The sequence below is a fragment of the Haliotis rubra genome, unplaced genomic scaffold (genome assembly GCF_003918875.1).
Source record: "Haliotis rubra isolate DU_JTF1 unplaced genomic scaffold, ASM391887v1 Scf736, whole genome shotgun sequence".
Classification (NCBI taxonomy): domain Eukaryota; kingdom Metazoa; phylum Mollusca; class Gastropoda; order Lepetellida; family Haliotidae; genus Haliotis; species Haliotis rubra.
In genome coordinates, this window is record NW_025767453.1 from 34,627 (window position 1) to 50,563 (window position 15,937).

At 39.4% G+C, this 15,937-nt stretch overlaps 1 protein-coding gene across 1 annotated transcript in view; it reads right to left on the reverse strand.

Moving 5' to 3' along the window:
• Positions 1–218: 218 nt before the first annotated feature.
• The window catches only part of LOC124259772 (ubiquitin carboxyl-terminal hydrolase MINDY-3-like), a 60,991-nt gene continuing 45,272 nt past the window's right edge, over positions 219–15,937 (reverse strand). The window contains exons 9-12 of the mRNA XM_046693973.1: positions 13,558–13,630; positions 12,694–12,766; positions 4,175–4,337; positions 219–1,697 (exon numbers count right to left, since the gene is read on the reverse strand). Coding sequence (XP_046549929.1) covers positions 1,548–1,697; positions 4,175–4,337; positions 12,694–12,766; positions 13,558–13,630 — 459 coding nt within the window. The 3' untranslated portion in view covers positions 219–1,547. The remainder of the gene's footprint in view (positions 1,698–4,174; positions 4,338–12,693; positions 12,767–13,557; positions 13,631–15,937) is intronic.

The window sequence follows — 15,937 nt, forward strand, 5'->3', positions numbered from 1 at the left end:
CCATCTCTCCCTGCATTATAAGAGAATAAACAATACACACTGGCTACCATCTCTCCCTGCATTATAAGAGAATAAACAATACACACTGGCTACCATCTCTCCCTGCATTATAAGCCAATAAACAATCTAACTCTTGCACACAAATGATTGGTTGACATGTTAAACAAGAAGTTATGACAGCACATTTTTATTGTAAATGAAAAAACAATCAACACAAATTTAGATGTAAAAGAATATTTACTGCTGTAAAATATTTGTACAAAGTTTGAAGACATAGATGCACTTACTTTAAGAGTAAACAATCAAAACAGAATTAGAAAATAATGAGTATCATGAAGTTATTCTTGCTGCAGACGAGGTCTGTCCTTGAAGCTCTTCGTTTGTTAGTGTATATCGAAACATTATTATAAAGAAATACTCTTCTACGTCAAGTACCTTTGATCTTCAAGGGCCTACCATTTCTATCCTTCAAGAACAGAGTAGTGGAATTTAACCATGAATGTTAACAGTGTCTCCAGCTGAAAATACGACACCCAACATACAGACAAATGATGGATTGCCTAACAACCTCAGTATTCAAATCATATAAATGAGGTGCAATGTCAAACAGAATACTATGACCTCTCACAGAAAGTAGTCAGCAACAACATATCAGTAACCAATGAGATTGGTTTAAGATTGCAGTACAAACAATCTGTTCCTTGATTTCATTACCTTGAAAACATGCCACACATTTTTTAAATTCATTCCCATATAAATAAGCTATTCATAATTGATTACAAGAAAAATAAATTTTGCCCTTTATTGATCATAACAGTGAGAAACTGGCCTAGATGTACAGAGTGTATTTCAATCACAAGTGAAGACAAAATCTCTTACTTTCTCAGATCATATGACACTGTGCTAGGTTTGATTCATAATTAATAAAATGTTTCAACAAAAATACATGCATAAGAATAACAACAGAATAACTTATGTATTATGATACACTGAATATTTTGCTCTAGACCATGTGTGTCACGCAATAAGGCATATTCTGTATCTGACAAACAAGATGGAAATCTTTCTTCTCACTACACTAGGTATTGCAGGCTGGATACTAACATCACATTTTAGTTTGACAAGTGCTATTTAACTACAACAAAATGCTGAAATGAACTGCTGTAGTAAACTTGTCCAAATTTAAAAGACAATTCAGTAGTTATAACATTGTTTCACAAACAGGCTGTGATGTAATACCACCCCAAAACAGTATTCTGTTCTCAGCCCTGACATTCAGCCTTTAGGGGTGAGGATTATTGTAGTGTGCTTGGAAGACTTTAGTGAAACAGCTATGTGTACAGGAATTCTGGTACAGGATCTGTCTCCTTGTCTTCTTGTGAGTGTTGTTCTGAGGAAGCCGGCAAGTTAACCATTACCCTCCTTCTCTGTTGGTCACATGCTGCCAGCAATGACAGATCATCAATTACACAACATGGCTTCAGATCTCCATGAAACACCCGACGTTGAGCAGCAACTTAACATCCACCTCAACAAGAGGTTTCTGATCAGTTCAGGGAGGGAGTGTAACCAGACTTCCATGTCAGTTCTATTGTTGGCCATTTTGTCTGCAAACAGCACTTGACTGGAGAGGTATCAGTTACTATCTGTACTTCTAACTCATCTTCTAGTCTCACTGATGCCTCTTGATAAACAACCTGGCAAGCAGAAAGTACATGTAAAACAAAATAACATTTGTTGTAAAGGCAGATTCTTGCTAAACATATAAGAGAATACGTAACTAGTTAACATATGTTACCAAAACAAGCAACAAATAGCATATGCATGTATGTTTCATTCATGGGGCATGGTGGGCGGGCTGTCTAAGGTGACGTGCTAGAAAGCAAAAGGTGCCTGGATTGATCCCCACTTGTGACCAGGTGTGAAAAAAACATTACTTGCCGGCTCTTTCAGTGTTGTCACAACCCCTAGTGTGCAGTACACAACTGTGCACTAAAAAGAACCCACTCATCCGATTGGTAGGTGACCAGATGGTGGACACACGAACATGTGCAGACACCTACTTGCAGGTATAGTAGAGTGCAGTAAACTTGGACAAGGTTCTGTGACTATGTGTCCCAGTTTACCCAGTTGCAAAATGGGTACCTTGTGAGGACATGGCTGTGTGATAACTCGTTGTGCCTAACAGGCTGCATGAGTTGAATACTCCCTAGGGTGTTGAGTTGGTTAAAAGAACGCCATAAAAAAGACATCCGTTTACACTCAAGTACCTTGAGCATGTACTTGTTGCGTGAATATGGGCACGATATAGATATCCTATAACAAGCATTGTCACTAAGGTGACATAATCCCCCGCCGCAAATTATCAAATCAAACTTATAAAGTAATGAAAGTTTAAGATGAAGTTAAATGTCAACAAAAACATTACCTTGCCCTTTAGTTGTTCAAACACACACATATTTTCAAGACTGACTTTGACCTTGACATGAATGTCATAGTGTATGAAATATGCAAAACTAGTACTAAAGAAATTGCTTATTGAAAAACAATCAAGGGAGGTCTTGAAAGTCTATGAAGAAAATACAGTGAACCGTTCTTAAAATATCTTGCTGACAATTCAGGTTAACATTCTGAAATCTTCATAGCATCATCGTGACCCTAAAATGTATGTGAAGGTCACCAAAATTGACTGCGCCCTGGGCCTTCCCTACATGAAGCTTGGTGTCAAATATGAAGAAAATCCACTGAATATTTTTTGCGATATCTTGCTGACTATCTTAACAAGCAATTTAACATGCTGAAATCTTCAAAGTGTCTCTGTGACCTTGAAAATTAAGTGAATGTCACCAAAATTGACTGGGCCCTGGGCCCTGCGCCCTTCCTGGATGAAGCTCGGTGTCAAATACGAAGAAACTCCAGTGAATGGTTCTTGAGGTATCTCGCTGACAAGCATAACATGTAGGTTAATATGCTGAAATCTTCAAAGTGTCTCTGTGACCTTGAAAATTAAGTGAAGGTCACCAACATTGACTGGGCCCTGCGCCTTCCCTGGATAAAGCTTGGTGTTAAATATGAAGAAAATCCAGTGAACGGTTCTTGAGATAGCTTAACATGCAGGTAAAACGTTAAAGTCCCCATGTGACCTTGAAATGAAGGTCAAGGTCACCAAACCTGATTTGGACCTTTCTTATAGTGTGATGAACCTAGGTACCAAATATGAAAAGAATCTAGTGAACGGTTCTTAAGATATTCCAATTCGTACGTACGGACGGACGGACGTAGCCTAATACTATATCCCCCGCTTCGCGCTTAACACGCGGCAGGGGATAATAACAATAATGATTCACATCTTCTGGAGTAGGTGGTGTGATGTCTTGTTTTTCAGAATAAATCTCTCTAATTTTAAACTACTTGAAGAGTACAAGTATCAGAAAGCTTAAATAAATAATCAATTGAGTTATCAACACCTGTCATAACACATAGTGTTATCCTTAATTTCAAACTGGGAAGACTTGTGACTGATATATGGTTGATTTCCATTTGGCATAATTCTAATTATTGTCAGGGTATAAATAATAATTCCTTCGTATTTCCCAAATATTACTTTTTCAATCATTAGTGAATGCAGATGTGTATAATAAATATATATCCATCATCAACTTAATGTTACACCAGACAGAATGCCTTATTTACTGATGTAGAAATGGCTAGGTATGTTTTTTTCTAGGCATTTTTCTCCTTACCTTCCACTGCATTGTTTCATGTTTTAGTGGCAAACTGATCGATTGTTGCTATTCAAACCTAGCAGTCACCACAAATCATGTCCGATGAGAGGTTGCTTGCTGAAAAGTTCTGACTTGAACTAAGACAATTTCCATTGATGGACAGTCTCGAATTAGAGGGAAAATTAGATGTTGCACTGCCTTTACTGATATTTAGTTTCTGTCTGATGGTGGTGAACCCAATACTATCTCGCTCTAGCTCGGGCAGTACAAAATTTCACACTCGTTTTGTGTAAGTCGTATGACACATTTGCTCGTGGAATAAGCTCTATATCAGGGATATGTTCTGACATTGTCATGTTCTTCATATTCAGACCAATACCATTATGTTCATGCCATGATGCTGTCACTCTGCCAAATCCTACGCAACAGTCAAATGAGTCTGGGCTTACCTTTCCATGGGAGCATGACCTTGCAAGGCCATTGTAGTGAAACAGGGTGAAATTCCTAGGAACATCTTGTATAACCTGTCCCGGAAAGAATTCCTGCATGAAACTGTGTTGGGTTATGATGCCAAGGTTTTCGGCATCTAATTTTGTCTTCATTATATCAACACTGTAACAAAATACAAATAAAAACATCTTTAGTCATTACAGTTAACACAAGAATTTTAGATTAGGAATGAAGAATAAGTTTAAAACATCCTTTTTTTAAATGATTCAAATTTACATGGCTATAATGACACAATTCACAATCAAATCAAAAGTCAGATGTAGAACAAATATCAGAGGATATATTATTTCTGATCACATCTGAAGGAAATTTCATCTCACCAATCAGAGGTTTGCTTTCCTGATTGATAAAGTAACAGTTAGAATGTGTTTTCTAATCATGCTGCCTTGAAATGGTCAATAAAAGGTATTCTGAATGGCAGCTGTAGTTTCTATGAATGAATCTTTCAGAATCAATGTCTTACTCACATTTGATTGGGATAAACATTAGAATAGAGGAGACTTTACATAGCCTGTGGCAAGTACTGCCACACAAACCTGATACCTATTAGAGTCTACAATGTTAGTTTGTTTATTTTAAAAATATAAAGCATAGTCTACAAATAATTTGCCAGTTTAAAACTAGAGCTGCATAGCTCTAGTTTACCATTTGTAGGTTCATCTGTTGGTCAGACTTGGCCAAAGGTCATTCTAAAGTTACCTGTAATGGTATGCCCTCTGACTTTTGTTTGGATATAGTGAGACCTAAGACCTGAATTTAACGAGACCACTTTTCACTTGCACAAATTTCTTCCTTTAAATTTCTCTTGTCTTGGTAAACAGAATTAATAAAAGAAACCATACAACAATTTCAATAGATTACGTTTTCAACAAAACTGGGTTTTTTTTCAAATGGATGAAAGACAATATAATGAAATATTATCAAGGACGTAACACCATATTATATGATTCTTCATCTTACTGGAAATGTTCAGTTAAATTATTACTGATAGTCTGGTAGCAGTGATGACACTGGCCTGAACTGTAATAGTACACAGGTATAAGGCTTGTTATCTCCAACACCCGTTCAAACATATGTTTGTAAAGTAATAATACAGTGTTTATATGTTTGTTGTTTGACTCCACTATTCCAGCTATATGGCGGCAGTGATCGTTATTGTGAGAAATGGTCAGGGAATTAAGGTAGAATGATGCCTAATCAACGAAATTACAGAACCTGATCACTCATAAAGTCACCTGACCAGTGTATATTACTGTATACTGCCTGTGGACACTATGTGAACATGACACGTTGGAACAGAATATGAGAACCAATGGGAATATGTTTCTTCCTTAACATTTAGCAACACATATGTTGACAAGGGCTGATCGCAGTGATATTTTTGCATCTTTGGATATAGTGACAGTTAAATGTTAAGATTGAGGTGTCATGTATGAAGCAAATTTTGTTTCTTCATCACCAGGTAACTCTAGAAAAAACAAGTGTTTGTTTATTGTTTCACACCACATTCAGCAATTGCATAAAGATTCTCAACAATATTCCATTCTATAAATAACTGACTCTTTACCAGACATTCCAGCGGTTCACATTATGAGCATTTAACATCCATCCATGTCATTTTAGTGTCAGTGATTTCTTTTGGTAAATAATCATCCTTTTAGAAAACCACAGCATAAAAACTCAAACATAAACTGAATCCATTTTTTGAAAACTGTGTCTAACATGAACGAGAAAGACATGGTGCTGTTGTGCACTAAAGCAATTAATGCATATCTCACTAAATTTATGTAAGATGTATTATTGTACAACCTATAAGTTTAAGTCAGAGAAGAGACACAGAAGGGTTGTAGGGGAAAAAGTGAAATCATAAATGCACAAAACCAATTAGTATTTGAAAAAAGGCTGTAGTACTCTTGAGTAGTATGAGAAATGTTTTCAAATGAAAGATTAAAACATTTTGCAAATAAACACTGATGTTTATATATGTATTTTCTGGTGACCACTGACTTTCATAAATGTCAAACAACAAGCTAAGAGCCTAACGATCGTACTATCCCTTCCGCCTCCCTCCAACAACAGCTCAAACTCCTCATCCCGAGGCTCTTCACAGTTGAAGAAGCACAAGCAGTCATGTTGGTGGCAGTGGTGGCAGAAAAAGTTGCAGCAGTATCAGTGGCTTTCCACAGCTTTCTGAGACACGCTCCCCTTTATGTTCACAATGATCATACTAAATGATTGATTTCATGACAAGTTTCTTTTCTTTAGTCACAAAGAACTAATGGCCATGAGGTAAAAGATTTAAAGAAATTGTCATGCAAACTACAAGGTAACATAAAAAAATTAAAGATTTAAAGGATAATATGCTTTGCAGACGTTTTTAAAGCTAGATGAGAAGGAAAGTCTGCATTCAAGGGGAGGTAACTCAGTTTGGTTACACGGTGGAGAGTCAGGCCTGCTCCAAGTCTTCCTCGTTATCTTCTGAGTGACTGAGTGAGTTTGGTTTTACGCCGCTTTTAGCAATATTCCAGCAACATCACGGCGAGGGACACCAGAAATGGGCTTCACACATTGTACCCATGTGGGGATTCGAACCCGGGTCTTCGGCGGTGACGAGCCAACGCTTTAACCATTAGGCTACCCCACCGCCCTGTTATCTTCTGAAGCTAGGGTACAGTATAGATGAGTTGATCCTGTATGGAGTTGGACAGTTGGGCAATATATCCCATGTGAGTATTAAATATTGCATATAAGTGTAAAATTCATAACTACATTTATGCACTTTTTCAAACTTTATCCAAGATAATGACGTGCTCAGATCCATTTGTCTATCAACAGCTGATAGCAGTCACATAACATCCTTTGGGCATCGTACAAATTGATTTCTGTCAAATAACTTGTGGATCTGAAAGTTGGACTTCCAAGGAGTTGGTTTATTGTTATCTCTGGAAAGCCCCTGTGTCTTCTTTCAATCAAATAGCATAAAACCCACTTGGGTAAAGAAGGCAGAAAATAATCACATTTCAGAACTTGACAGACATTGCTACTTCTTAAAGAGGGGAAAGTTCAGGTAGTGATGTAGATATCCCGAATATAGGGGCTAGTGAAGACAATTTCCCAGTTTGAATTTAGGAATGAAAACTAAACCGCACCACACGGACATAGTAGTTCATTCACTGACACCTTGAAGAGCTCGAAATGGAATGGAAGGGTGTGCTGCTCTGATCCAATGATCAATGACAGCAGAAGACAAATGAATAACGTTTATGTTGAAGCTGACTTTGCCAACTGCTTTACAACAGGAGTTACAACCATATGACAGGAGATTTGCTATTGGAAAGGAGCTAGATAAATTTGGCTTCATCAACATAGCATTGGAGAGCATTCTAAAAATGCAGGAAGATCTGTTAACCTAAGTGTACAAGTAAAGCCACAATCTACTTACTCTGTTTGAACGCCTGCATGGACCCTTGCATTATGCCCTTTATAAGCTGACAATAGACAGAGCCCTACATTTCAACCATGCTATGGCAAGGGAGAAAAACCTATCTGTAGAGGCAGAGGAATTGGCCATACAAAGTAACACAAGTTCAAGAAACCCTGTTAGTTAGTGACTGCAATACCTGTGGGAAAACATCTCATGGCTTACGCCAACAACTAACTGCACATTATGGATGCTGGACACTTAAAGTTGATGGGAAAAGGCACTAGTTGCACTTCCATCTGACTTCAGTAGATGTATTCCAGGATGTGGATCATCAATTCATGTGAGGGGTCCCAAATTGGCTGCTGCATAATTGGTCCCTGGACTTGATGAGACAAGGGAGACAAACTCCAGCTGAGGTTTAATTCACCAGTCTTCATAGTGCCAAAAAATAATCAGTTGGACATGTGTGTGATAATGGTTTTGTAATTTCTCAACAAAGACTACCTTGTACCATTTTAAAACAAGACTCAAATGGAACTTGTCAAGAAACTAACTACATCACTCAGGGTGGGAGACTGGGTTATGAGCCTTGATCTTCTGGACGCATATCTTCATATTTCCCTTCAACTAGACTGTCGCCAGTAGCTGTGATTGGCAGTCAACAGACAAAGATCCATGTTTCAAGAAATCCCATGTGGCATATCAAAACCATGTCTGTTTTCTTGATTAACTACCCAATCATCTGTTGTGCACATTCACATCGATTTGTAGTCAGATTATAAGGCTAACCAGACTACAAAGCTAAATAGGTGAATTTCCTCTCCTTCGATAAGGTTGGAACTCCAACAGAAGACAATCTCTGATACAGATGCTATCCTTGGTCCATCCTGTGAAGTCAGAAATACACCAAGTACAAGACAACAGGTGCAGATTCAAGTTACACAAGGGTCTAAGTTAAAAGGTAACTTAGCATGGTGTGGCTGTTGTCCAGGCAGTTGTCCAATACAAGAATGTCCATCCATGATACATGTCAAAAATGGCACTAGTTGCTCTGATGAAAGGATGGATCCTCTGCTGCGTCAAAGTCTTTGGTGGATGGAAACATCTTCCTAATCCTGGAGATGAAATAATTATTACGATGTTGGAAGGTGTTTGTAAGAAGTCCTGAATACACTCTTCTTGGATGTTCCAGAACCTTGACAAAGCCTTTGTCAACTGATGACAATTTGTCAGAGCTATAACTATCCTTTCGTTAAAGGATGTTCCAGCCCACGTGAACAGGGTACTTGAGAGAATATACAAGAGTTAACGTGCTAACTGATCTTTGTCAGAAATGAGGACAGTAGAAGCTTCCCCTTGGTCCTGATGTTAAATAACGATGCTTCCAGCCATTGTATCGCAACTCCTAAATCCTCACGATCCGGTAATGGCGGCACAGGGTCGGGAAAGAAAGCTTCTTATGCAGCAAACTTGTCGGCAAATGTATAACGTCCCAAGTTGTGGTCCACTAAATCTTTCCTCATAAGGTCCAACAAGCTCTCCATAGATCCAAGACCATTATCACTGCCCTCTCTGTTAGGACCAACTGTATCTTGGACATGCATTCTCTGCTGTGTGTGCAGTTTGTGCAGTTTGAGCAGTCCTGACTCATGTGACGGGCATCTATATGGCTGTGGTAAGTGCAGTTTGTGCAATTTAGGTTGACTCCACTGCCTGTGCAGTCCATACTGCTGAGAGCTGATCCTGTTTTCCCTCTGTAGATTGCGACTAATAGGGACAGCTATGCTTCTATGGGCTGTGCAGTCTTTGGCCTCTGATGCATCCTGACTAGTTGAAGTAATGGAGATGGTCTGATCCAGTAATCCCAGTACTCCTGCCCTGGATTGACTTCTATTGATGTGACAGCAGCTGACATTGCTCTGGACTGTGACTTAGACTCTAGTCATGATCTCTTTGGTGGAAGTGTGCTGTCCTCACTCATAGGCGTAGGTACAGTTTAAAAGTTAGGGGGGCAAGATTTGAGAAATTGATAACGGGGTGGGGTGGAGAGAGGAGATATATGAAAAGGACAGACGAGTTCACTTGAAACTTTAATTAATAGCAAATGCATTACATTATTCAGGTAACACTAGATCGACTGTTTATACAGGCTAGTGCATCTCATGAAATGTTCAGCTCTTATGAGAAAAGTCCAAAGTAGTTGCGTCTTCTGTCATTGAAAGAAATGAACTCCCGGGTAACATCCACTACACATAGTTCATCAGCAATGGTTTTGTGGACATGCAGTAGCAGAACGTTGTTCAGACGTTCCTGTGTCATTGTAGATCTAACGTATGACTTGAGGCGTCGAACCGTGGAGAAGGTACGTTCTGATGTTGCTGTGGTGACAGGAATAGTCAAATAGATCTTCAAAAGAGTGCTTATCTCCTTGAACAGGTGCCTTATTACAGGCGATGAGTTGATAATTGATACAACAGTATCAATATTTGTGACTTCCATGATTAAGCATCCTCTTTCAGTGGAGACAGATTTCACTGTGTCATGAAGCATGGAAAGCTGTTTGTTCAATCGAACAAAGTCAACATCATCTTTGTAGAGTTCTCTGATGTGAGAAGATATTTTCAATTTTGGCATCATGCATTTGAAAGCCAAAATCCACAATGGCACCATACGGGTAAGTTCCATGCCAAATTTGAAGTTTGTAAGTGGTATAGTTTTTTAGTTATGCTCAGGGAAACCATTCCGGACGCACGGACACACGGGCGGACGGGCTGAGCGCTATATACCAGCGACTACGTCGTAGCGAGGGTATAATAATGCAGCCATTATTATTTCATACATGAATTCGGTTTTCAGATAAAACCAGCTCTCTCACTGCCAATGTATGAATTTGAAATCGTGTCTTAATGTTATTGTTTAGATTTTCAATAAATAAATCAAACAGCACCTATTATACTTAAAATATGGCTATTACTGTAAACTAAATGTTACTGTATAGACTACACTGTAATGTCAATGTATGTTGTCAACTTACCGCTGATTCGAATCCATGTTGGCTGTTAATAACAGCCTGACTGCCTCTACTTTCACTTTTGAGTGACATGAATTAAAACATTTGGATTCTATCATTAGCGGAAAAAAGTTTTTGATCATGTTATTTTTTCAACATTACCAGAGGCTTGAATTTGTGTTTAATTGTCTATTATGTCTATTTTTAATTGTCTAAAAAAGTTTCCAGCTTGTAAAAATATGGGGGGGCAGCTGCCCCCCCCAGTTCCTATGCCTATGCTCACTAGTCCTGGAGTAAACTAGTTATGTAATCTGCCCGTCCTTTACAGAGGTTTCCGATTTGCTTCAAAGTCAGTGATAATGCCTCCTCTGTGATGAATTTGGGCTTCACTGTTGATTATGGTGTGGTAGGTAGAGGCATATATCCAAATCATATGGGACAGGAGGAATGCCTAGCTTCCCCCAAATATTGCTTAATATCTGAGATAACTTTGGTTTCCAGCGGTACTGAATCAGGGGTCCTGACATTTAGTTCTTCTCATCTTCCCCTCCTGTCCCTTCTTAATGACTCACGCATACTTCTCAAATTAAGAGGACAATATTGACTGACATCGGGAAACAAAGCAGCAAGGAGTTTCAAAGCACTCCGAACAATCAGCATGCGGAACAACGGTGCTGATGAAGGGGCAAGAAGTAGCCCAGAAACATCAAGTTGTAAATATTAAAGAAGTTGTAAATCCATACCATATGTTGTTATGTTACCTTCCAACTTCCAAATGCCCATGAAGCATCTAATCAGCATGCGGACACTTAAGTTTACCATATGCTGCACAATTTTTCCTACTCAAAAGGGAAGCAGAGATGAATTTAGAGCCTTTAGATTTACCCATTATTGAAAAAGAGAGAGAGAGGGATAGCAAAACCTGATAAACATTAAAATATTTATCAGAGAGCATACAGGCATTCATGTGAGCCACAGGAAAAATTATGAAGTTTTCCTGCACTTCTGCAGGAACTAGTGCAGAAAGGGCTCGGAAAACCAGTAGGAAAAAAGACATCACAAATCCTATTCAAGCTAAACCAGTGGATTCAGAAACATGTTGCAGGAAAGAGGCAATCAAGTGTTAGAGGGACATATCCGTAGGAATTATGACATTCTTATGTTCAGAAGATAGTTTTGGTAGATTCAAAGATGGACAATATATATGCTCACAATGACGATATTAGTATGAGCTAAAAACGCTCATATTTAATATTTTTCAAACAATTTAAACACATACTTTCTGAAAATTATATTATAACAGACCACAGAAAGAAAAAGAATAAATTGAGAACAAGTAAGGTGGAACACTGTGGTCGACCCTTTGGACAAGCCTGTCCAAAAGTGCATGCCCAGTGAGAACCCGGATACCCAGATAACTGAATATCCGGATATCTCAGATTTTTTGTTTTCATACACCTCAAGGAAAATCCAAATGTTCATGATCATCAAACCTTTATTGTATAGAGGTTAAAAGCCAGCATCACAACATAATAATCATAGTGATACCTTTACAATTATTCTGTCTTGAAAAAGTCTTTCATTGAGGACTGCTTACACATGGTGCTGCTGCCTTGCAACACGATGGACAGTGTCAGATAGGCCTAATCACCACCAATACCCTGCTAGCTGCTGACCGGCCATTAATCCAGGTTAGCAGACCTTGTCTCGTGTCATGGGACTCTCACACTTCACTTCACACGGTCAGCGGATGATCAAAGTTTATTGCGGATGTGAGTAAATTTTGTGTTGATTTAGCTGATAGGTTTGTAAAATTTACCTTCCGGAAACGGAAAACGCATATCCGTTATAGACAGTCACTTTTATAACGTAGGAGATTTTTTAAAAGAAAATGGACTGGAAGGCGAGGTTTCTGGATATCTGGGGTCTCATTGTGCTAAGAGGCAGAGTCTCTCAGCAGATATATTTTGCATGGGCAATTACTATTCCTTCTCAGAGACAACAGCATGATCTGCAGTACTTACTATTCCTTCTCAGAGACAAGATCTAGAGCACTGAGGACCTCATCCAGCATAGATGTTGAGATAAAACCATTGCCTGAAACAACAAAGTAAGGCATCTAAGAAGTCAGAAGCTCACATTGAGCAAGTGCATACCATCATGTTTTGGAAACATTTTACTAAACAAACAGTTTGGAAATGAGTCAACCTTGCAAGTGCAGTATGCCTTAGGTCAAGGACTCTTGTAGGAGATGGATGACGGACTGATCATCGTCTGCAACTTAAGCAAATTCTCCAGTGTCACAATACTAATAGTGTGTTCTAAATTTACATCTGCTACTGATTTGGATGTTTTCCCACCATTGTCAAACTTTTCCATGAAATCTCTGATGACTGAAAACCTTTGGATGAAATGTTAACATACCATGTTTAGTCAAAATCCTTCTCCCATTATCATGCAACACCTAGGCACTTTCGATAACCTACAGTCATATGAATTATAAATTACACTTCTGTGTTAAATCATATGGGTTTATGAAGCATGTTATGTGTTCCTTTGAACTTATGCAATCCCAAGTTAAAGTTCATTTCAAAGAATCAATTAATACATACTTTACCAATCAAGTAAAATCTGTCAACACAAAAATACTCTAAAATTTACTATTCCTCCCAACTTACTGAAAAGCACTATTTATTTTGATTTGTTTGAGGAATTTTATCCTCTCCTACTAAATTAAACTGTTTCATGCAGACCAGCATCTAGCCAAATAACTAGTTTAAACAAATTATATGCCTGTGGTGATGGCTGTGGAAGAAAACAGATTTTCTCAAATAACACAGCATTTTCTGACATATTTCTCTGAAATACAATGACCAGGTGTTTCTTACCCTCTGGGTCGTATCTTGAAAATATATGTTTAGCATTTAACTCAGGACTCTCTTGTGTCACTAGGCTCTGCTCCTGGAAAACACAACATGGGAAACAACTATCTTAATAAATGGAACAACATCTTCAGTTTCATTAATCAAGAGATCCAACATGCTGACTGGGAATTTCTACTCATTTATATTTGGACTTGTGACAAGTAACATGACAATTATTACAAAAATGTAATTTTCTGACTAAAATTGATATTTTATACTCATGCTAATTATGCTTGTCTCCTTCCTCTTGCGAATGATAGTGGAACACTTGAAATCCCTTGAAGTTCTCTTCTAAAAAAGCGGATGTAAAATCACTCACCCACGAGTAGCGTCCCTTTCCTCCCTTTGGCGCCCAAATGGTCACATGATCGGCCGTATTTGTCACTCTCTCCGTATGTAAGCCCGACACCTGGATTTACAGGGAAATCCAGAGTGCCATAAGAGGGGAGGTTGGGAGGGCTAACCTCATGAGTCAGGATAAGTATAAAATATCAATTTTAGTCAGAATATTATATATTTTTTCCTTATCCTGACTCATGCTAATTATGCTTGCAGAATCCGTCGGAAACGGTGGTGAGTCAAGCCACGTTCTGGATTCACTGGTTGTAGATTTACGTCCTGTATTACCCCCCTTGGGAACTTATGACGGCACTGTTGAAGATTCTTTCAACTTCTCTCTGATGAGTCTGGGGGGGACCACAACTTGTCAGATTTCTTTCGATACTTCTCCTGACATTATCGTGTGGATTTTAGATATACCAATATTCCATTAGTTATCTATTGCAACTCCATCTCTTGATGCACGCATCAAGTGGAGATGCGACCCTTCTTCATGTACGAGTATGTCCTATACAAGTACAGGGTCTATCACTCATGCTAGTCTGTCCTAGACGTGTGCATGGACTTATAGCCATTGCTCTCCAGAGCGTTGATAAAAGGGGTGAGATTTACTCAGCGCCTTTGTGGAACCATTAGTTGTTGTTCTACAACCAGTGGCCCAAACTGGTGAATGCCCGAGACGTCTTCGGTGGCAATGTCTCTGAGGTAGTGGTTGGCAAACACTGTGTTCGATCTCCAAAAGCAGCCCTCCAATATAGTTGTAATCGAGCAGTTTCCATGCAGAGCAAGTGTTGACGCCAGGGCTCTGACTTAATGTGGATTGGAGGCTCGTGGAGGCTCAAGTCCTGCTGCTTTATAGGCCCTTAGTATAACGGCTCTCATCCAGATCGATATCGTTGTCCGAGAGACTTCCGTGGGCGTCTCGGTGGATAAGGGGATGAATAGGCGCTTGAATTTTCGTCTCCTTGTTTCAGTTCTCTGTAAGTAGACTTTAAGTGCTCTGACAGGGCATAAGGATAGATCCTGCGTACCTGTGGCCCAAGGACTGTAGATAGTGCTGGGATGTGGAACTGTCTGTCAGGCTGACCAGGCAGTTGGTTCTTGGCGATAAAATCCCATCTCAGTCCAAGATGCACGATGTCACGATGTCTTGATTCAAATCGTGTTCGTTCAAAGTCCAGAGCATGTATTTCTGACATCCTTGCAGCTGTTGCTAGGGCGATCAGGAACAGCGTTTTCTGAGTTAGTAGTTCAAAGGATGTCCGTTCTAGAGGCTCGTAGGTATCACTGGTGAGATGTTGTAAAACTATGTTGAGATCCCAGGCAGGAGCCTTAAATTTCTTTTGTTGGTCTTCCAACTTGAACGAGCGTAGTAGTGCCAGAATCTCTGGTACTTTGGTCAGCTTGATACCCATTTTCATGGTGATAACTGTACTGAGGGCAGCTAAGTAAGTTGAGAGTGTTGAACCTTTTAAGTGTCTCGTCTGTCGTAGATGACATAAGTATTCCGCCACTTGAGGATGTGTTGCTTTCACCGCTGTAAAGCCTCATTGTCATTGTACAAGTTGTCATTGTACGAGTTGATCTGCGTAGAGCTAGTGTTACTGCTTTCGCTGCTCTGGCGGAGTACCCTCTAGTCTTCAGGCAAGCTTTAATACGCTCCACGCGTGTAGTTGGAACAGTGTCAGGTTCCCGTGAGCTTGCTTGGTGTATGAATGGATGATTAGGTTCAACCACCCTGGTAGTTTCAGGGTTGGACTTCCGAGTTCTTGTATGAGGATGGGAAACCATACCCTCGCTGGCCAGTAGGGCGCGACCAGAATCAGTTGCAACGTAGTTGTCTTCTTGACTTTCTGTAGTTCTTGTGGTTGTCGTGCAGGAGGCGGAAACTCGTAAGCGTTTAGTCCTTCCCATGAGATGCTTAGAGCGTCTGTTGCCCATGCCTGAAGATCTGGAATCGGTGAGACGAATGCTGGTAGCTGTTTGTTGAACTTTGTTGCAAACA